Source organism: Callionymus lyra, chromosome 7, assembly GCF_982586985.1.
Source record: "Callionymus lyra chromosome 7, fCalLyr1.hap1.1, whole genome shotgun sequence".
In the NCBI taxonomy this organism is placed as follows: Eukaryota; Metazoa; Chordata; class Actinopteri; order Syngnathiformes; family Callionymidae; genus Callionymus; species Callionymus lyra.
In genome coordinates, this window is record NC_141824.1 from 23,242,202 (window position 1) to 23,265,460 (window position 23,259).

A 23,259-nucleotide genomic window follows, 5' to 3' on the forward strand; every position below is an offset into this window, starting at 1 on the left:
TTTTTGATGTAATAGATTTAAATCAAAATAAAAGCATGTTTGGGAAAAAAATTACATCAGATATTAAAAAGTTATATGAAATACAATACAATAATATTTTTATATATTATATTTAGCTTGATTTTACACTTTTCGCCCATTTTATTCTTTGCCTGATGGCCCCTCACAACAGCAACTATATTAAATGTGGCCCCTGAGTAAATGTAACACAAGGAACATGAATAAGGGGTTTGAGTCTGGTCTTGAGAACCCAATTTATGTTACAGATTTACACCTAGAAAAACTATCCCAGGTTTTCTTCTGCGATCATACATCTTTGGTTACACCAGACAGAATTTTCCATATCTAACCGTTGTTTTCCAAAAGCAGGAGGCCGATTGCCTGTCTGTGCGGGCTGCAGACTCAGGATCTATGACGAGCAGTACCTGCAGGCCCTCAACAACGACTGGCACACCATCTGCTTCAGGTACGAACATCTTCAAAACTTCTTTAAATACGTGGCAACAAACTTTTTACTGTCCCCTACTTCAAAAATATTATCTTGGAAACATAGGAGGGAGTTTATATCTGTCATTGTTAAGTGCAGATGAAAGGTCAGTAAAGGTTCCGTCCTGCCTTAGCCAATAATGCTCCTCCATCTCCGAGGACCTCCCGGCGTCTCACCACCGCCTCCTGGTCCGAGCAGCTTCATCAGTGTCATGTCTCCATTCAGAGCGTCCACCCGAGCCTGTCGCTGTGGGCACAACTATCAGTGTTCATTAATGACTTCCCCCAGCAGGAAGTCCTATTAGTGTGTAACGTGAGGAGGGGATAAGTGCAAGTGTGTGTCGGGGATACAGGATTGCGACCAATCTCGGTGGGGAGCATCATTTTGAGCTTGGTGGCTAATGTGGGTCCATGTGACTGACACTCTATTGTGCATCTGTCCATCCTGGGGGAGAATCTTCTCGAGGTGGATCAGCTGTTTCCATTTTACTGGAGTCACTTCATTTGGATATTTAATGATTTAGAGAACATCAGTCAAACTCTATTTAATGTGGCCTGCCGTGTGGTTGGATAAAATTAATTAGTTCCATGTTCATGTTAATATTGCTACCTATGAAGAGGCTTGTTTTTAAGATAAGATAAGGAAGAGATATTATCTATGTCAACCGTTATAGCAGGACGTCCACTTAAAGCAAAATATGTCAAAGGATGTTTTTCAATGCGTTTGATGAAGATCATTGGTTTGGATTGCACCTCAATGAATGAAAAGACAATATCATGTTTGTATTTCCTGGTTAAAGACAGGTAAATATACTTATTTAATATATTACAGGGACTTAAATTGTTTAAATATTTTGGCTCCTTGTATCATTGAGTTATATGCAGAGGTTCAAACTAAGAAAAACTATTTTATGAAAATATGAAAATAAATAAATAAATGAGTCTTTTTTCTTTTTTTTATGGAAAAAACTACTTTATTGAAGAAATTTATATTAATAAACTACTGTATATACATCAGAATATTGAAGGATACTGCATATGTATTTCTGGACGCCAGAGACAACACAAGGGATAACAAATAACAAAGTAAAATACAAAGATCGGAGCCTTCTCTCTGATCTCATGAAATATTAAGAGCTACAAAAAGATGTTTCATTATTAATGTTCATTTATTCAAAACATTTTTTTTTACTAAGAGCACTTGTTTGTCAGTAAGTGTAGAGGAAGAGAAGCTATTAGCGTTCTAATAGACAAAAAGGTCTGACCCTGTAAAGAGTGTGTTAAATACACGAGCCGTTTGTTCTCCGGCGTTTTGTTTACTCTTAAGCAACTTTCAACATCACAATCCAAACTACTGGTTATTGCATTTTTTGTAGGATTCAAACATCTCCTCTAGTGCTGAACCTGCTGCAGTCTCTCTGCGGTAGAATGCAGTGAGGATCTGCCCCGAATAAAAGAACTTCAGCAGGACAGTTGGAGCTCACAGATCTCCCGGAGGAATGATTACAGCCCTGCGTTGTTAGCACTTCAGCAGAATGTGAGTTTGCTGAAGCTGCAGAACAAACATGGTTGATTTGGGGTTTTTTTCTTCAATAAAACCACGTCAGAATGTCAGCATTGTGATGAGATGAAGCTACTCCTGCAGCGTTGATGGAAATAGAATTTCCTGATAGTGTAGAAAAGCATTTCAAGGACAATATAAATTGTATTTTTCTACAACAAAAAAAATCCCTGCATCACTTAATGCAGTGAAGTCGAAATATAAAAGGTCTGCAGTGACTCAGCGGCTTCCTACCGGCAGAACTCTGCCCGGCAACACAAGCCGCATGACACAAATCTGAATGATGAGGATGAAATATCGGTCAGAAAACAGCAGTAGTAAATCATAATATTTCGAGGATTACGTCAGATAAGACACGTGTTAAAGTTTCAATGAGTACATATAGTTTTGTTTATACCTGCTATCCAAACATATCACTTGACAATAATGAGACCCATTCTGAAGTTACTCCATTCTGTCACAATTATATCCTATTTATACATACAGTTTCCATAGCAACATGTTTCACCAACAGTGGACGAACTGTTTTTTTATAACTAGTTTATTTTATAAGTCTAGTTGCAGTCGTCATAATAACGTTTATATCGATAAGTAAAAAGGAAAATCCATGCGCGTCAGAGTGTGATGAATATGCGTGTATATATCTATTGATCCGTGCTGTAGAAGTATGTCTAATGACGGCAGTAAGACAGACATCACATGCTAGTCTGAGACTGAGGTCAAACATGTGATGTCACTAGTTGACCTCAACTCTCAGAAGACATCAGGATGACAGGAAATAAAGAGGCTGCTGCTCTGAGAGCGGAAGTGGAGGAAGGGAGCGTCGAGCGGAGAGAGAGAGCCAGAGAACGTTGATGGTTGTGACAGCAGGGCGTGGAGGCTGGTACCGTCAGATCTGCTGACATGAGTCTGTGTCGAGGCAGGACCCAGAGTTCACCAGGGGATACCAGGGACATGTCATTGAACAAGATGAAGGACACAAAGTAAGTCACAAACCAGGCTCTTTTATTGTTCGCGTCACGATTTAAACTATTCCCTCCTTGTTTTCAAAAATAGGGAACGCTTAATACATTTGCATTCAACAGATAAAAGTAATTTTATTTCATATTTAATATTCATATTACTTGAAAAACGTTTAGAGATGTCAATGTGGTTGCATCAAACTTATAATTGAAGTATTTGATAAACACATGTTGATGATTTGTGGTTGTCTTTGTTGACTTTGTGAGAGTGTGGTGACAATATTGTATGATGGTTAATTATATTGTGATCTCTTCCTGAGAAATTGGTTTTAAGTTGTGTTGTTTTTGTCAAGGGAGGACTGATGATAATAGATTTTACTAATGCTGGTCATTGTGGTGAAAGTGCACATTTCTGAATCACATAAAACGTCACTCATGTTAAGGTTGAACACTTTTGTACTAGTGTTAATGATAGAAAATAAAAATAGTTCTCAATTATCTAGCGTATGTAGCAGTAGAATTGTGGTAGTAGTTGTAAAACTATTAATTGTGATGAAATAAAAACAGAAGTCACATTAAAGGTCAATGTAATTGTAGTCTCCAAGAGTCTTTATTGCTATTATACAGAATTAAAAATTACAAAATGTTGTCAAGACTTCTGTCAGTAAGAAGGTATTGTTCTGGTCTTAAAAAGAGTCGTTGTTTGTGGTTTATAATTTTAAGATGTTGTGTTGTGTAGCAGTAACTGTTATTGTTTGACACCGTGAAGACATTTTGGCCCCCAGTATGTTGTTATATCAGTAGTAAAAAAAATGTGTATGGTTGTTATCAGTCTTGTTTTTTTAATTTCATTTCTTCAGTTGAGGTCGCAAAACTTCCCACTCAGGGGGCGCAGCAGCTGATGACACCTGCAGAGGGCAGTCTAGAGTCTCCCTGACTGCCTGTCAAATTAATCCTCCCGCTGTCAAGTCATCGTCTATTCATTATGCACATATTTTATAATGAATTCTGGCTCAGAGATAGCCTTGCTACTCATGGTGCGGCATTTTAAAGGCCGACTACTTTGAAAACCCAACTCTCCTGACTACATGTTTCAAATGTTAAAGTCTTCCTCTCCAAGATGCAGTAAGTCCTTCATTATGATGATGTTTTCCGTGATGAAGTTTTTAAAGTTGTCCCCCGTCTGAAATCTCAGCGAACGAGAGGTTACGAGAGCGGAATCCATTATGACTTAATAATTGTCTTCACTCTTCCTCCAGCCAGTGGTCATCACTCCCCGCTTTGTTTATACAACAAGTCCCTCTGAGTTTGAAAACTTTGCGATTAATAACGCACAGTGACAGCAGAGTGGGTGTGGTTTGGGTGAATGAAATTTAATCTCCAGAAAGACAATTATTTCAATTAAAAGAGATGTTTTGTACAAACAGACACATACTGATGAGAAGAAACAGAGGTCCAAGACGTATTTAAGAGACTCTTGAATGAAAATAACAATAAGTTGCCCCTTAACTTATCAGCTTTTAACGCTATTTCTCCCTCCTCAAGTTTTTTACTGTTGCTACGACTCACAGGAGACTCAGACTCTTATCTAAATTGGTAAACAGGAGCTGCACTGTTCTGTGGATAACACTGAGCCAAACTCATCGTGTTTCCCAGAGACAATTTACCCCCCACACCCCCCGCAGTGGAACAAGTGAGAACGTTCCAGGCCGTCTAACTAACAGCTTAACGGTGACAAAAGAAACTGCTGCGAAGCCCATCGTCATCATCTGGTCCGAGCCGGTTCAGCAGCTCCAAAAGACAAAGATCTTCTGAGCCGGGACACCACGGTTAATAAACAACTTGCCTCCCACTTGTCAATACTAACTCATTAACTATATCACCTGGAAGGCTCTGTTTGTTTTGGCCGAGGTCACATTCTTATTGGAGGGAAGTCTTCCTGGTTGACAACCGTCCAATAGCAACAAAGCAGGGGTGTCAGCACAATGAGGTAATGCCTTTTTTTGTTAGGGGTGACATCACCACATTGGCATCTCTGTTGCCATGGTGAAAAAAAAGGGGGGGTGTAGGGAGAATTTGTTGAAAGAGGGGTGCACAAGGGGACATGTGGTTTAGAATGGTCAATTAATGTGATATATACAGCAATGTTTTTTATTTATTTACCTTTTTTTTAAAAATGACTTATCAAGCTTTATTTTAAACCGGTTATTTATTGTAATTTTGAGTCTTTTGAGCAAAGGGGAGGGAGTTTACCAAATGTTCTCCCAGATGCTTTGCATGAATATCATTTACATTCCCTTGAATGAGGCCCTCGGGTGTTGAGTGATGCTGAGCATGAAGTAGAAAAGACGTTTCATCACCATCACAGAAGGTAGTTTTGAGGTACAAATCAATGTTGAAGAGAAATGAATCTTGGGAAATACTGGAGGTGATTAGAGTAAGAAGTGGCTTTTGTTGTGGTTGCAATCTCTCAGGATGTCACAGGATTTTTTGCCAAAGGAGTCTTTGTATTGAGGTATTGATCAGGGGCAACACTTGCTGTTAATATTGAATGAGCCTCAGCGCCTCCTGTGTGAACGCTTGTCGTGAAAAGACATTAATCACATAATGGACTGGATGTTGGTGATGACTTGAAGGTCAATATCACAAGAGTCAGAAATACATATCAATCAATGGGAAAGCTTTTGAAGTGGGTGTCTGTCAGAAAGGGACACATCCCTCATCAATCTTCCCTCTGTCAGCGATCTTCTTCATTCAATCTTCACCATTGGTTTTTCTCGCTACATAAATAAACATACTGCTTTGTTTGTTGGCTCAGTTTCTTGACTTATTTTCATGAAAGAAAACTATTTAAATAACATGTGTCAACCAAATGTTGACACAGTATTGTGAGAAAAATATATCGTTATATATTCTAACACCTCTACCGACCAGTCCAATAATTTGCAACTAATAATAATGTTACCAAATAATTTTAATTTAATTTAACCTGAAACTTAACATGGTCCGTTTCCTTTAAATGTTGTTGCGCTATTATAATATAAATAAAATGTTTACATTGTTATTACTGTAAAATTATCTGGGAAATGTATCAAACTCAATTCGAAATTTGGCCTTCAAAGTTATTGTATGTGGCCTGGCACCACTGATTTATATAAACAATAAATTCAAGAAAAAACTAATGGTAAAGGAAAGAGAAAAAAAACAATGTCGATCTTGGATCTGTATATCAATGAAGTATCTGATAATAATAGTACAGAAAGAATGATGCGTCCTTGAGGTCGTCTCTGTAACAAATGATTTCTTTTACCAGTTTATCAGTTGTTACTAATAAATGTTTACGTTAGAATGTAATATTCCAATTGTTAAATCATGGATTCATATTTTAACCCACATGTATGTAGGTCATCGAACATGCATGGTTTGACCCTGAAGTCACATACCCCCCCATGTGTAATTTCAAGATGCCAAACTACCCTTTCTTTACTTGCACTCAAAGAAAAGTAGTGGAGTCTGGGGAGTATGCTGGATTTCTCTTGACCTCGAAAGCAAATTCAGGACTCTGACCCACATTTCGAAGGTCATTCCCTAAAGGTTTCGAGCAGCGTTTGAAGATGCTGTAGAGAATTACTAGCTCTGATCTCCCTGTTGTCTCCGGCGGCTGCTGTCTGGACTCTTTTCATCGTAGTTTAGCGTCTGAGCGTGTTGTGTATGATCCTCTTCTGCCTGATCAATTTGTACAATTAATCAAACCGTCATTTAATCCTTGCTTTACTTAATGCATGCGTGTGCTGGTGTGTGTCCACGTGTGTGTGTGAGACGGTGAGAGACTAAGCCTTTCATCTAGTCAAAATTCAGGCATCATAACTGAGCCTCTCTGAGACTTTGACTGTTATAATCCTCTTATATGTCTATGCAAATGCACACTTGTGCATCAAGGGAAAATTTCCATAAATGTTTGTGTAAAAACATGTTTCTAGGATCAGAGTTTACTTGTTTTCCCTTTCTTGTTTTTTTTTTGTCCTCAAGCTGGAAGTTTTCCCTCCGAGACTCTCTAACATATTCACTCCTATCTTTGCTATTCTGCCACCACTCCCTTCTTGACTCGGGCTAAAAGGCGGGTGTGTGCGTGTGCACGTGTGCTCCCCAGTTACGAGGGTCTCAGCAGGGGTCTGAAGGTGGTTTGCATGTGTGTTCGCTGCAGAGGCAGATATTGAGCGGCAGCGCCAGGATCGCTGAGTAGTTTCTGGTCTGATGATGCAGACGTCTTCTAAAAAGCCTTGACCCAGTTCCAGCCCCCCCACCCTTCTCTCTGCACCCCCCAAACATGCTGAATACTGAAGCAGATCTACTGCTGACATACTGGACTGCAGATGTGGTTTGGGTGTGTTTGTGTGCGTACACTCTATGGGATACATTTTTTCAGATTTAAGTTGATAAAATGTTTTGTTACAAAGCTCTTTTAGAAAAATATGATAGAATCAAAAAATAGGTAAATATAAATCTATTGGTTTTGTATCCATGCAACACATCCTTAATGTTAAATCTACCATCTTCATAAGAATTGAATAACAACTCCATCATATAAACTGGATTAGAAAATGCAAATGCATTACCAAAGAGTTAGCGGAGGACGTGGTGCTGAGTCCATATCCTACATTTCTACCAGGAGTAACTGAGTGAAGACAAGACACCAAAAATATAGAACAAATGCAAGAATTTGGCAATTTGTGGCAAACAAATACAATATATTACAATGTTTTGATTGAGATACGTACAAAGAACGATATATATAAAGTATTGTCTAAGTACTTGACTCAGGCAGTGCAGAATTTAGAGACAAGACTCTTGACAAAGTCGTTACTGCTTCCTTTTTGTTTAGAAACCAAAATATGTTCAAAGATCACCTTTAAAAGCTGCCAGGGTCTACTGTATCCTCTCGTCCCAGTCGCCGGGATCTCGCCGGATTCCATTGTACCTCCAGCTGCGGAGGACGTAATGACTGCTGCCATCTAGCGGACGGAAGTTTAATTGCTACACAAAAATGTATTAATGCTGTTTATATTTCCATGTTAATTGAAAATAAAATAATACGGTTCTTGTATTCGACACACACTTTATTGAAATATAAACCATAAAAGAACTTTGATGAAAATAAATTATGAAATAACTAAACTACTACAAACTAACTAAGTCCCATAATGCACTGCAACAGTTGATAATGTTACAAAAACAAAATGTCTTAATCAAATTTATTCATAAACGAAATATGATCAGTTACAGGAAATGGATTTGTCCAGTAATTTCATTACCCACCATATAAGTACCGGTAGCTCAAATCAATGTAGATTAAGTTGATATTGTGACCTTGTAAAGAGTTTAACGTTCGCCAAGGAATATAAATGGCGAATGTCACCGAGTCTTCTTAAAGAATTAAACTGATGTTGAAGGAAAATGAATATGATAGGAGTGTTTGATGAAGTTGGAGAAACAAAGATATCATTAATATATATTGGGCCTCCAAGACTAAAAAGAAAACATCAAACAATTTGTCAACTAAAGTTGATAATAATTGGCAAACAGATGCATCTGATACCCAGACATGTTTCAGGAGCAGATTTTTACAGGCCTGGGATGACACGAGATGAAAGGGAATCTCGGTGGGGGAGACGAGCACTTAGACAGAGAGATTTGGACAGATTACAAAAAAGATCACTTCTGCCTGAAAATGCTCATAATAATACTCTTTACTTACAAAGTGGGGCTTAACACATATTTCTGTCGGACACACACCGAGTCCAACAGAACATTTGCATGAGCGCAGTTTGAGAAATTTAAGATTTAAAAATGCAGCTCAAATTCTCATTTAGACATTTTCCCAATTCAGTACTAGATAAAAGGAGCTTTGTTCTTAAAATGAACATGAGTTGTCAACTGATGTATTTACACTTTAATTCATGAATAATTTTATAAACACACAATCAAATTGGTTTCGTTTTGTAGATACATTTTCATTTTCACTCGGACAGTTACTAGAATCCAAAATGTTCTAAGTACTAAAAAACATGGCTATTCAGCAACGATTCCAATTTTATTTGGTGGTTTTACACAATACACTTGGTGGCTGATATTCTGGTATTTGCCAGACAAACGGCACACAAATGTATAAATAGATACACAACATCAACCATTAAACGATCACCCATTTCAAATAAATAATAGATCGATACTTTCTCCATAGATTGTAAAACTTGATGTACTATTAAGAGGCAGAGAAGTTGCAGGATAAACTTCATATTAAATGCTACACTCATCTTCTAAAGGTCCTTCTTTTTCAACAGCATTAATGAATCCCTCACAACTAAACACGAGTTAAATCACCACTGAATATGTTTTTGTATGACTGTCTGACTTTGCCACAAATATTTTGGCGAGCACTTCAGTAGTGTTGTTGTTTGAGAACACTGTAATCATTATGTGTCTTCAGTGATCTCACTCTTTTTTTTCCCTTCCATCCTTCTACTGCGGCCTGTGGTCTTACTACAGAGCCTTTTCTATCACAGTGAAAACTGTAATTTTAAAACCTTTGCAGACTGTCATTATGTGTTTACTGAGCTCAGCACAGAATGTTCTGGACTTCGACATCCGTGCTTGGATACAAAACTGAAACTAGGATTAGAAAGTAAATTGATATGAGAAAAGCATCAGTTTTGAGGTTCTTTCTAATAAAATGACTCTAAATTTCTTATTTGTGTTTCCTTCTCCTAGGTGTTGTGAGTGCAGCACGTCACTGTCTCACTGGTACTATGAGAAAGATGGACGTCTTTTCTGCAAGAAGGACTACTGGGCCAAATATGGGGAGCTGTGCCACGGCTGCAACGACCCCATCACCACCGGCCTCATCATGGTGAGAAGAACAAAACATTAAAAATCTTCGACCGTTTGACACGAATTACATACTTAAATACTAAATTCTTAATGGTAAAGTAGGTCACTGGTGGACTTAGGTAGAAGAAGAAAATTGATCTCCTGAATCATCGGCCCTCTGACTGTCCAGGCTCCTCTCAAGCTGAAACCTGGTTAGCTGGAATCCTGAGTGCTTTCATTGCACATAAAACATCCTCCCGGGCTGATACTGCACCCAGGGTGTGTGTGTTTGGTGTGTGTCTGTGAGCATTTTATCAACCCTCTCACAGACAACTCACCCTATACATTATAATCTAAGTAATGAAACATAAAGCAAAGTCTGAAGTGGATCAATGGAGCACCAACTCATTTCCTCCTCCCCTAGTTCACTGCTGGTCGTAAGAAGCGAATACACATCGACCATCTCCATCTCACACCTAAAAGCACTTCTTATGATCGGCTAATCATTATTCAGTAAAGTTTGAAAGAGTGTTGATCAAAAATATGAATAAATAAACATATCTGAATACAAACATAGATTTTTACACTTTTATTTTCCATTTTGTTAATAAAATACATGAATAAAATATGCTACTGAATCACTATGATGTGAACTTAAAGGTTAAAACGCCTAAATGTATAATAGTTGTGTCATAGGCTTTTTGGAAAAACCCCTCACCTACATCTTTCCGTATCTCCTCCCACAGTTAGGAGGAACAAATGTGTCTCGGTGGAATCTTTGAGATGATTATTATTTTTGTCTTGTTATCATCCTGTTTGTGTGGGAAGGTGTTGACGCCGAGTCTGAGGTTATTAACGCCCCTTTTAATGTCTCTGATCTTTCTATAAAGCCGTCATGTCAGTGAGCCTTTGATATTGTTAAATGTTGAGCTTTTAGGTATTAAAATGAAGAAATATGGTACATTCTGCTGAGTTCCTCTTTTTATAGCATCACCTCCGTGTGGGTTGTTAAGTTTCAGTTTCCAAATTAGTGAAGTTGTTTAACCTCGCAGAGGTTTCTTAGGGAATTTTACTTTTCTTCTATATACTTCTCCTTTGTGTTGCCGTGGTTTCAAAACCAGCTCTTTTAACCGTTGATGAATCGTTCAATACCTGAATACTGTTGTTTACTCTTTGACACTTTTTTTTGTTCAAGCTAATTCTGACACTAAATCTAAACTAAACTATTGATAATTCAATACTAAACCTAATCATGCTCAGGCAGGATTTGTATGTAAAAAGTAGGTTTATAGGTTTTATAGTAGTTTCATGACTTGAGAATGTTTATAAATCCTTCCTGATATGTGAAGGTTGTTGATGACTAACTGTGACTTTAATGTGAATAGGGGTTAAACAGAATATAGAACTGTTTTCTCCCGCGCTGAAAAAACATCCACATTATAATCTTATTATTTTGTCATTCATAGTTTGTATTTTCCCACAGTTGATTGACCCAGTTACTCAGTGCCTCTTCACATTTTCACTCCACTGAGGAGAGTCATTCACACGTTGGTAGAGGCAGATCTGAGTGGACAATGATTAGATTTCAAACCTGCTCTTACTGTGTCTGGAACTGGAGAACAGTCTGGCTGTCTATTAATATCTGCCCAGTGAGATGGCCTTCAGTGGGAGGCTGGTAACCAGGGGAGGGGTTCTGAGGCATGTGGAACGGCAAGGACAGGGAGTGACGCAGCAGACTGTGCGTCAGGGCGGTAAAATAAAGGAGCAGAGATAAATATTGACATTCAAGAGTTTCACAAGAATGTTTCATTGCCTAGTTTACTATGGTTGTGATGCAACTGTTCGATGCAGAAAACCAGAATAATATAAAATGGGTCAAGATTAACCCATTACTAGGACATGACATTGTAATTGTTTACATAGTTATTTTTTAAATGTTGTGTTGCGACTGCAGTAACAGATTTTCTTTTCATTCATATTGAGGCATTATTTATTATTATTATTTTTATGTTTGCATTAGCCATCATAAGATACAGTATTTTCAGCACTGGGCTAACTTAATGTTGTTTAAGCATGATTGATATTCTCACATCTTTGACAACAGAGAAGTTATTCTGGAGAATTGTTAGATTAGAAGAAATATTATGATGATTTAGTATTTCATTGACAATGATTACTATTTTTGGGGCCAAGATGAAGTATTTTGTGATTATTAGTTAGTATTTTATGACCAAGATTTAGTTTTTTGTTGCCACAAATTTGTATTTTGTGGCCATTATTTTGTATTTTGTGGCCAAGGTTTAGTCATTTGTTGCCATGATTTAGTATTTCGTGGCCACGTTTTTTCTGGCTACGATTTAGTATTTTCTGGCCATGATTTGGTATATTTTTGCCAAGGTTTAGTATTTCTAGGCCACAATTACTATTTTGTGGCCAAGATTTAGTATTTTGTGGCCAAGATTTAGTATTTTGTGTTAAATAAGTACTATTTCGTGGCAAAGATTAAGTAGTTGTGGCCAGTAACTAGTATTTGTGACCAAACATTTGTATTTTGTCGCCATGATCTAGTACTTCTAGGCACGTATAACTATTTTGTGGCCAATATTTAGTATTTTGTGGACAAGATGTAGTATTTTGTGGTAAATAATTACTATTTTGTGGTGAAGATTAAACAGTTGTGGCCAGTAACTAGTATTTTCTGGCCACGGTTTACTATTTTCCGGCCATGATTTAGTATATTTTTGCCAAGGTTTAGTATTTCTAGGCCACAATTACTATTTTGTTGCCAAGATTTAGTATTTCATGGCCACAATTTCATCTTTTTTTTTTTAACCATTTCACATCTGTGGTTCTGTAAAATGATGCCCATTATAAATTAGACTAAATAATTGTACAAAACAAGGATAAAAATGTGTGTCATATACTACAAAACCTGGTGTCATTTCCCTTTTAAAATGAAACGTCTTAGAAAATATATTTTTTAAATATTTACATATAACCTGCCAAAAATAAACCCCTCTTACTATTGTCCTTGAGGAAATTTCGTGGAATACGAAAATTAAAATGAGATTTAAAATGAAAATAAAATGATCCGTTGACTGTGGGTCTCTACGGTATATAAAACGTAGCTCATAAACACTTATAAGGTGAAATAAAAACAATTTAGGTTGGAAATATAGTAGGCGATGGTGGGGGGGGGGGGCGGCACGTGCACACAAGTGGGCGGGTCTAAGCAGGAAGCGATGAGGTCATAGCAGAAGCGAGTGGAGGAGGAGGAGGAGGAGGAAGAGGAGGACGAGCGCTGACACGGATTCCGAGATGAGCTCAGCTGCAAAGGCGTGTTCGTCTCTCCTCTCGGACTGCTCTTGACCGCTGCTGTACTCTCGTGTCACACGCGGAAAAACCCGGCGTTATGCTCGGAGATGCCTGCTCCCGCTGACATGGTGGGTGACCTGTTCCTCTGGAGCTTCTGCTGCCTGCGGCTGTGGAGGAGAGACAAGAAGGTGAGCTGGTGCTGAGGCAGGGAGGCAGGGAGGCAGGGAGGCAGGGACGCCGGCCGGCGCAGGCGACGCGTCGCATCTTTAATCTGCTTTTACGTCGCGATGAGTTTTGAGCCAAAACTGGGTCAAAAATATCGCGTTATAGTGCTTTTTTTTTATTCAATGTTTGAGTGAGGATTACAAACTGATGATCGCACGCAGGGTATTTATAGGAGCTGCTCTCGCAGAGATAAGTCCTGATGTTTAAGTACATGAAGACTTGGTTTGTCAGTGGGTAGAGAAGAGAAGAGTGAGGCCTGTGTGGACGGTTACAGGGACAGAAGGGGGTTTCCCTCTGCGGCATCAATGTGGCCTTCTGTCCCATTGCTTCTGGAATTGTGTTTCTGCAGATGATCTCTGCTCCGGCTTTATGTCTCTCTTGTCGCTGCCATTTCATCCTGTTACACACACACACACACACACACACACATGCTGCACATCAATATGACTTTTATTTACACTTGTAAGGATTTTGGGGTTCGGTAGATACTGAGAAGCTCTCTGACACAAATTTAAAAATATGACCCAATTTTTGTGCTCTATGTTTTTACTGAGTTTACTAATACATAATACTAATATTATGCGTAAAATGTTTTGAAATGCATAAAAAGAGCAATTATTAAATTCATAATAAATAATGTAAAATTGATTTTCACGTGGATATAAAGTGTGAATGCTGTAAGATTGAAGCCAAAGCAGATATATATCGAAATCATGTTTTTTTACTGCCAGAAAAAGAAAGTAGGGTGTGATTTTAGAGTTAAAAATGAAACATTTTAATTTAATCTGTTGTTGTTTTTGAATTCGGTCAACAACCAGATGACACAGTTCAAGACACATTCTTGCTGTGATGAATAATACATTTAATACAACTTTTACTCATTTCTTGAGGACATTTTCTGTATACAATTTATCTTTCGGCAAACATTCTGACCCGTAGCATGTGTTGCTGGAGGCACTGAGGCAGTAGGAAAATCGAGCTGAAACTCATGTTCTCAAGCTGTTGACTGATAAGATGAGATCATTGTCATACGTTTACTCAGAGTTTTAAAAAAGCACATTTGTGTGAGACCAGTGATAATGTCATTAAACGCATGAGAAGTGATGCTTCTTGTTAAAACATAAGCATGTATGGAAGGATGTACGTCACACTTTTTGTATATTATATACATGCGAAGTCAAGTACATTTAAATCTAACCCTTAACTAAAACAGACTTTCTGCTGGTGACTGAGGGACACGAATGTCAGGCAAGATCAGCGAGAGTGGGCTCAGGCCATCGCTGACTTAAATCATTTAGTGTGATCTGACTTTTCATTCCCCTCAAGCTTGTCACAATGTGGTCATCTTCAAAAATATAAATAGATGTCGGCCATTTAATGTCAGAGAAAAAGCAGAACTGCTAGTTCTGAAAATGTATTTACAGGCATAGAGAAGAGGTCAATTCTTTAACAGCTTCTCTCTGTTAACTTTTGTCTGTTTACTGTACAAATCCAGACAGAACAAGATAATTGTGTTTTATATTTGGTCTTATGATCCCTAAAGACATGTGTAGACTCAGAGGGAGTTAAAATGAATTTGGTTTTAGGAAGAAAATAACTTTTCAGTTCTAAAACCACTATATCTTCATTTTAAGGTTAAGGTCATAGTGTTTTATCACCTGAATTCAATGTTTGATGTTTCTTAACATATTGTAAACGACAATAGATTTAAGAAGTATGTTAATAATGTTGAATTTGATGCTTCAAAAACGTAAAATATACGTTTTGTGAATATTCGCAAAGCCTAAGATTGTTGCAGTTAGAATAGTAAATATATTTGCGTAGCAAATTTAATATTTGTTTGTAGTATTTGAAGGGTCTCTCTGTTGACAACAACATAGTGTGTTTTGAGTATCAAAGTGACTAATAATCTGCAGTTTAATTAAATTTAATCTTCATATATAAACTTTGAAATAAACTGAACTGAAAGCTGCTAGGTGATATATTATAACTTATCAAGTCCAATGACTACAAAAAGTTAACCTTTTAATAAATTAAATTCCGGTCTATATTTCTGTGATCTCAGATGACCCTCTTCATCCACATGTTTCTGTGGTGTGTTGTGATGAGAAGAAGCCACGAGTCTTCTTAACCGGATAAAGTCACAACCTCAAGACTGGAGTGAGCTCATGCACTATAATTCAACGTGCAGCCTCTCGAGTCCAGAGGAGAAGTGCTTGTGTCTTGTGATTTAATGTCACACTCAGTCATGATTTGCACTTTTACAACACTTTATTTCTGCTTTTCTTGTTTACTTCCATGATCACACTGATAGGTGTTTTGTTTCTGGCGAAGCAATAACAACAGCTGCAGCCTGTCGGATGTGGTTTTATGTGTGTGTGTGTGTGTGTGTGTGGGTGTGTGTTTGCACATTTGTGTGCGGGGAATCATCCCTGGCAGGCAAATGTCCTCCAGAGTGTCAGGTTCTCCTGACTCGCACACGCCTTTCATCTCTGCCAGCTGTCGGCTCTTCCTGTCTTAATGCTTTTGTCCACACCCTCGTAACACACTTTCATTGAGGGGATCATTCAAGCTAGTGCAGAACTAACAACATTCTTCTTTTCCACCATATTTTTTACTTTGTATCAACCAAATGTTTCAAACTCGTGGCATTTTTATGTGGCCCTCCATTTGGTTGGATCATATCAAAGTAGATTAATGTTTATGTTGATATTGTGAATTATAAATACTGTTTATCAGCGTCTAAGATAAGATAAGTAGCATACAATTATCTATGTCAACAAATTTAGCAGGACTTCCATTAAGATTAAAACTGACGTTAAAGGAAAAGAAAGGGAGCGTTTGTTTAATACGAAGATAATTGGGAAAGATGTAGATAATCCGACTCATAATCCCAGTTAAAGACGGTTTAGTGAATATCCATATTTTTTCTTTGGCTCAGGAGTTGGATTTTTAAAGATTTTCGCGCCTTGTGTGATTGAGTTTAACTCCGCTGGTCCATATAATTTGATATCATTTGAAAATGTCTTCGATTGAAATGACAGAAGTAACAGTAGGTAACATGAGCCAAGGGAAGTGACGGATCTTTAAATTATTTGTGGATCCATATGGTAGTTTGGTACGAAACACTAAATTCAAATTTGAAAGTCAAATCAAACCCAAAAAGGTCATTTATTTCTGTTTTTTTTTCCCCCATTGTTTATGTTTGAGTTATTAACAGACAGAAAAATCACAAAATCTCCTTGGCAGAGTTAATAAAAGTAAGAACATGGGACAAATGGTTCTTAACCCTTGTGTTATCGCAGGGTCCCTGAGATAACACAATGCTGATAACCATTTGAGTTTGTGTTTCCTTCTCACTTTTATGGTCGTCAGGGATTCCTATGGGCCCCGTATTTTCATATAAAGTATAAAAATATATCATCTATTAGTGTAGCAGCATAGAGAGGTTTTTATTAGTGTTATTTTTCGATCCCCACGGTTTGATTTCAGTGCAGGTTGTGTTTTCACTTCTGTCACAGAAGGCAGTCTTCAAATAAGTGTTTTCTTTTTGTGTCACTATGCCACTGGAGAGCAACGTGACAGATCTAAACAGGGCAGATCAAAAAACCCTTTTGTAAACCAAAAATAGGTCACAATTTGTTTCGGATATCTTCTGTCATGAAGGAGTTTCCTCTGCTGTGGTTGGAGGCTGCCGCCCAAATGATTCGTCTTAGCTGGTGCAGCCACGCAGCTGTTTTTTTAAATGTATAGCGTTGATGTGGTCCAAGGGGGTGGTTCTGCTGCAGCCACATCCCTCTGGAGAGCGATTGATTGATCCATTTATCAGACCCCCCTCACACACACCCTCGTTCCATTTCATTTGCCAATGTGCATTCTGTTCCTGTTCAGGAGAAAGTGCTAGTTCCACTTTAATTTTCCATGAGGTTTATTTTTAAACACGACTTTCACATTCGTGGATGATCCACTTCCGTGTGCTCATTTCAGACGCTGTAGAAAGTAGAATGCCTCTTTTGATGATGAAAAATACATTGTTTTATTGTTTATTTAAGTCTTATCTCGTAACCTAATGCATAGATGTATTTAAACTACATAAGAACCTTTTGTCAACACCATAAATTACGGCAAATTAATGGTTAATGTTCTGCAATATACTGATGATTTGGTGGTATTTATCTTTTAATTAAACTAGATATCTGAGCGTATATTGACTTCTAAACATACAGTGTGTATATTGAAGCACCATTGTTCATCATATTCTAATATCATTTAAGCCATTTGGGTCAAAAGAAAGATGAGGAGGAAGAAAAAGAAATGTCCATACAAGTGTTATTGTACCATGATATTTTTTTATCATTTAAAAGGTATGTTTTTTTTGTATTTAAATATAAATCACAAAGAAAAGGACGTTCAACTACTCAAAAAGAACACATACAAAAATATCAATCAGAAAGAAATTCAGTTCAAAATTAAAAATCACTGATAAACGTTATTTAAAAGACATATTTACAAAATGAGGGCCAATAGTTTCCCACATTATTTTGTACCTAGTTAGATTCAGCATCACCATTAAATACACTTTTTTGTCCAGAGTCTTTGTTCTGTGGCCTCTTAAATTGATCATCTTTTGTTCAGCAGTTCTTTATGCGACGCGCTCCTCATTCCCGTGAATTAGACTTGCAGATCGTTCAGGGGCCCGCCGACAATATATTCTACCGCTCCAGACAGAAAGCAGGACGGCCAGCGATGTCTCTGGAGATGTGAAGGACCTTGCATGGGTTTACACTAAAGTGCTGAGTCTGGTCTTTGTTCATAAGTGGTTGTATTCAGGGGGGCTTGCATCGATTAAAGAAGGCGTGAGTGAGGGTCTAGCCTCTTCATTGATTTAAATAAAAAAGATCTACGTGTGTGGCCAGTGTCATGTTTACATGGAGAGTCGATCAGAGTCCAGAGCCGGAACTCCCATCATCACATCTGCCCTCCGGTTGGATTAGTTTATTGTTGCCGGCTCTGTTTTTCGGACACAACTCAATTTCCAATCTTGTTTGCAAAACTGCCGTGAGCTCCTGCAGAGATCTGGCACCAGTTAACTCGATCCGGCTGCGTTAGCCCGAGACCTCGCCCTACTTCTCTGACCGGCGCTCGCTGCCTCGTGCAGCTCCGTCGCATCAAACCCAATCACCGCAAACTCTCATTGACATCTAGTCCGACATATGCTGGTTCTCCAACGGTATGTTCAAGCGATGCTGATGGTTTTCTTTCCTCCGGGTCAGGTCGCTGGGGAACAAAAGTACCACCCGGAATGCTTCACCTGTTTGAACTGCAGGACGTTCATCGGAGATGGAGACACGTATGCTCTGGTGGAGAGATCGAAACTCTACTGGTGGGTCTGAACCTCAACTTGTTAAATGTATCTTTAAAGTAGTTTTTTTTATGTTTTTTGTAAATATTTTTATATTATAATACTTGCATTTTGAGGTTATCCTTGCTAGCTTGTTTGTTTTAACTTTGTATAGACCTGATCATATCTAAAAACATATTTTTATCCTTAAATAACCAGAATATAATATATATATAAGTCAAGTAATTGAGTGTATCATGATGCATCTCGTCCTCTCCTGCAGTGGCCACTGCTACTACCAGACGGTTGTTACTCCCGTGTCATTGCCGGACTCTCCGACCTCTAAAATCCCTCACACGGTGACATTGGTGTCCATTCCTGCCTCTGCTGAGGGGAACAACGGGCGAAGAGGAAGGGGGTTCTCCGTGGCCATCGACCAGCCGCTCAGCCCGACTTACGGTCTCAACCCTGACCACGGACGCACCGTCAGAGTCTCACAGTGAGTGACTTGTTTTTTATAATAAGATAATCATTTCTATCCTTCGATCATCTGAGTCTGTAAACACACAAGCGTCGCCCTGATCTTTGCTCTTCTGTGTGCAGGGTGGACGCTGACTGCATCAGTCCAGATGTGAAAAACTCAATACATGTTGGAGACAGGATCCTCGAGATCAATGGAACCCCCATTCACAACGTTCCTTTGGACGAGGTACACTACACAACTCTTTGTCTTACAGACACATTTAAATATATACGGATTAATTTATGGTCCAAGTCAAAATAAAACATTATTGAGAGTAACTGAACACTATAAATGTGAATTGTCGGATTATGTTCATAATCAAACTTCGTTCATCAATGAAATACATTAAAAATAAACACTTGCATCTTGGACTATGTAGTCGTTACGAATTAGATACGTTTTTTGGGCACCCTACATATTTAATCCCAAACACACAACAAAACACAAATGTGAAATAATAATAACATGAAATAAGGAGGTAGTTATTTTATCTACACAGCGCTTCAAGCGTCCTCTTGTGGGGAGTTGTAAGATTGCAAAAGTAAAAAACATTTTTATTTTAATGGAGTTTCATGTACTGAATTAATGCTAACACCTCAAAGGCAAACCTTGCCTAAATTTAAAGACCACATGACTCTTGATGAAATCATTACTGTTTTCATTTGCTTTATAACCAAAATATGCCCAAACATCAACTGATGGTCGACTGTATCCTCTCGTCCATAGTCATTACCGACATCTGGCAGGATTTCATTGTTCCTTTAGCTGCGTGATGACTGCTGCCATCTAGCGGCGGAAAATTCCAATGCAAATAATGGTCAAATGTAAATATATGTTAATATTTTAATCAGAAAATTAAAAATTGTAATGTTACTTTATTGGAATAAACACCTCAACAAATGTAATATGATTTGAAAGCAAACATGAAATTATAAAATTAAAAAATAATCCAAAAAAATCGATACATTGCTGTTCAATATTGAAGCTGTATAAAAAATCTATAGCAATTCTATATCCTTTCACTATTTTTCTGCTCTAAATCTGAATAAACAAAATCATCACTAAAATCTGATAATATGAAATGAAGACAATGACCTCTATGTGACCTTCCTCTCACCCCCTGCTGTCATCACCCACTTATGTTTCCAGATCGACCTTCTGATCCAGGAAACGAGTCGGCGGCTTCAGCTGACGATCGAGCACGACCCTCACAGTCAGCAGCACGAGGGGGTCTCCGCTGAGGTCGATGCCCCCGTGTTCTCCCCTCTGTCGGACGGCCCTTGCCCCGTCCTGCCCATCACCCAGCCCCCCATCACCGACCTCAGCGGCCTGCGCTCGCACATCATCACGTGAGTCATCATCTTCCTATCGTTACGACCTTTTGATGAGCTGAAACGGGTTCATAAAGATGAGCAGCATCCAGAGGGGTTTGTCCTGATGATGGTTTCTTCTCCAGTCGCAGCTGCAGCACCGACAAGTCTCCGTGCTCCAGCTCGGCGCTGTCGCCACTCTCCCATCAAAGCAAGGACGCCAATCGACCGGAGCCGCTCCGCGTCGTCTCCAATCGGGTGCATAGAATCTTCCGCCCGTCCGACCTCATTCACGGAGAGGTCTTGGGGAAGGGCTGCTTCGGACAGGCTATTAAGGTACGTCTGAGCGACCACACGCCATATTTGCAACGTTTACTATGTGGGGGTGTGTTACTTAGGATGACCGCTGGATGGCGACGTTGAGCCATGATCTCTTGAATAATAGCTTATGACTTTAAAAGAGCTTTTTTTCATCGAGTCTATTTTTTCAAACTAATGAAGATATTTATGAATACAATTTAATTAATTAATGAATTAATTCTAATTAAGAAACTATGTGAAAAAAGTTGTTATTTAACTGATATTTCCTAACCATTAATGCAGACTTTGCCTAATGATAAAAATCATATTTACAGTGTGAGTCATGGAATAACAAAGTTCTACTACAGCTTTCTCCTTTGTGCATTTTATCTGGTGTCTGATTGCCTTTAAAATGAGGCAGTAACTGTAAAATATAATATAATATAAAATTAAATTATATAATAAATATAATATAAGAGAGGACCACAACTTCATTTATGCTGTATGTCTTAATACATGCATATTTGACAATAAAAGAACTTGTCTTGACTTGACTTGACTTGAAATATGTTCTTTTCATATATGTATAATGTTTACGTATGTAAGTAAATTAATATGTTTAGGGTTTAGATATTTTTCTTAGTTGGTATTTTTAGATTCTTATAGTAAACATAAGGCTCTACACTTGATCCAAAGTTCACAGGCAAGGTCAAAAATCACACAGGTCTTTTTGATCCACCCATATTTGCGTTTTAATAACTGATGTTTCAAATCATGGTTGACCTTTTTGACCTTGTGTGTGATGCAGGTGACCCACCGGGAGACTGGGGAGGTGATGGTCATGAAGGAGCTCATTCGTTTTGATGACGACACTCAAAGAACCTTCCTGAAAGAGGTGAGACAAATGAAAGAACTTAAAGTGACCTTTAACAGTTCAAGGTACCACGACTAGGAAATGAAATAAATCTTGATTCGACACAAATGCTGATTAAACAAGGAAATGAAACGAGACTCAAACTGAAGTGTTCTCTGTCTCAGTCGAGGACCCGTGTCCCCAATTACTCAACACCAAGTGTTTGAAGTCGGCTGTTGACTTGTTACCGAAGCATTCGGAAAGCGCAGAATCATTTCCACATGGCTCTGTGTTTGAACGCTATGTGTGAGGCTCGGTTTATTATAAGCTCATAAGTAAATCACTTTGTAATTTTGTTTAGAAGGAAGCCGAGTGGAAAAAAAAATCCTGACCATAATGAGAGCGTTGGCTCTCTGGGTTTGTCGCCCTTCACTCGGCGTGATAGATCTTGGGGTGAGATTGAAGCACATTCTCGCACCAGATTTAACTGGAAGTGCAAACATTTTTTCAGTCACTGGTTTGTCTGGACTACTGTGGAGAAAAAACAAAGTTAAAGAAGCGCTGTGTTGGTTGTATAAGATGAAAATAAATTGAGATTTAGATTGATTTGAATGCAAATGGAAATCATAATTATTTCAGGGTTAAATGTGAACATTAAAATCATAATTTCTTTCACATCTTCTCTGGCCTTCCCTTCTTGTGAAGTTCACGTCTGACCAGGACAGAATCAATAATTCAATCAATGTGCGGTGAAATGTGATAAACCCCTGATGAGTCACTTGAAAAGCTGAGATATGTCCTCGGACGTTTAAAGTACTTGTCCCATTTATTTACCTTTTTGACTAGCTTTTGTATGGGACTGCAGTAATATTCTATATATGTTTCTTATTTACTTTATCAACTGTATCGGATTTATATTTTATATAATTTAGATTTTAAAATACAAATTAAATTATCAGATTTAAGATGGTCATTTCATCTTTCTTTTTTTTTCTTCTTTTTGTAGGTATTTTAATTTTATTTTCCTGATTTTTAAACTTTTGTCTTGAGGTTTATAGTATCGGGTAAAACGTTGAATAATGTCTACCACCAAAACTGAGTTTTTAGGTTCAAATATTTGTTTTTTTTCTGTTATTTATTAGATACTTTTTTATCCTGGATACATTTTATACGACCTGCGGCTACAATATTCAGGTGGATATTGATGTCCAGGTTCTAACAAGGCTTCTATCTTCAGGTGAAGGTCATGCGCTGCCTTGATCACCCCAATGTGTTGAAGTTCATCGGGGTCCTCTACAAAGATAAAAGACTCAACTTCATCACCGAATACATCAAAGGAGGAACCTTGAGGGAGATCATCAAGAAAATGGTGAGCGACTCGTCATCGATGATATTAATACGTTTGAACGTTTGATTGACTGTCAAGTTGTATCTTCATCATAAAGGACAGCAGTTATCCCTGGGACCAGCGGGTGGGTTTTGCCAAGGACATCGCTGCTGGAATGGTGAGTTCAAA

At 38.2% G+C, this 23,259-nt stretch overlaps 1 protein-coding gene across 4 annotated transcripts in view; it reads left to right on the forward strand.

Annotated features, from left to right (window-relative positions):
• Positions 1-23,259, forward strand: part of limk1a (LIM domain kinase 1a) — a 31,144-nt gene that overhangs the window by 2,539 nt on the left and 5,346 nt on the right. Inside the window, exons 2-11 of one of the 4 annotated variants that reach the window (XM_087795648.1) lie at positions 367-466; positions 9,778-9,916; positions 18,690-18,799; positions 19,041-19,256; positions 19,361-19,466; positions 20,430-20,629; positions 20,737-20,926; positions 21,699-21,785; positions 22,981-23,112; positions 23,189-23,248. In XM_087795648.1, the coding sequence (XP_087651774.1) occupies positions 367-466; positions 9,778-9,916; positions 18,690-18,799; positions 19,041-19,256; positions 19,361-19,466; positions 20,430-20,629; positions 20,737-20,926; positions 21,699-21,785; positions 22,981-23,112; positions 23,189-23,248 (1,340 nt within the window). Of the gene's footprint in view, positions 1-366; positions 467-3,002; positions 3,031-9,777; positions 9,917-13,205; positions 13,380-18,689; positions 18,800-19,040; positions 19,257-19,360; positions 19,467-20,429; positions 20,630-20,736; positions 20,927-21,698; positions 21,786-22,980; positions 23,113-23,188; positions 23,249-23,259 lie in introns of those variants that run through there. The other 3 variants (XM_087795649.1, XM_087795650.1, XM_087795651.1) reach the window with 3 other exon arrangements.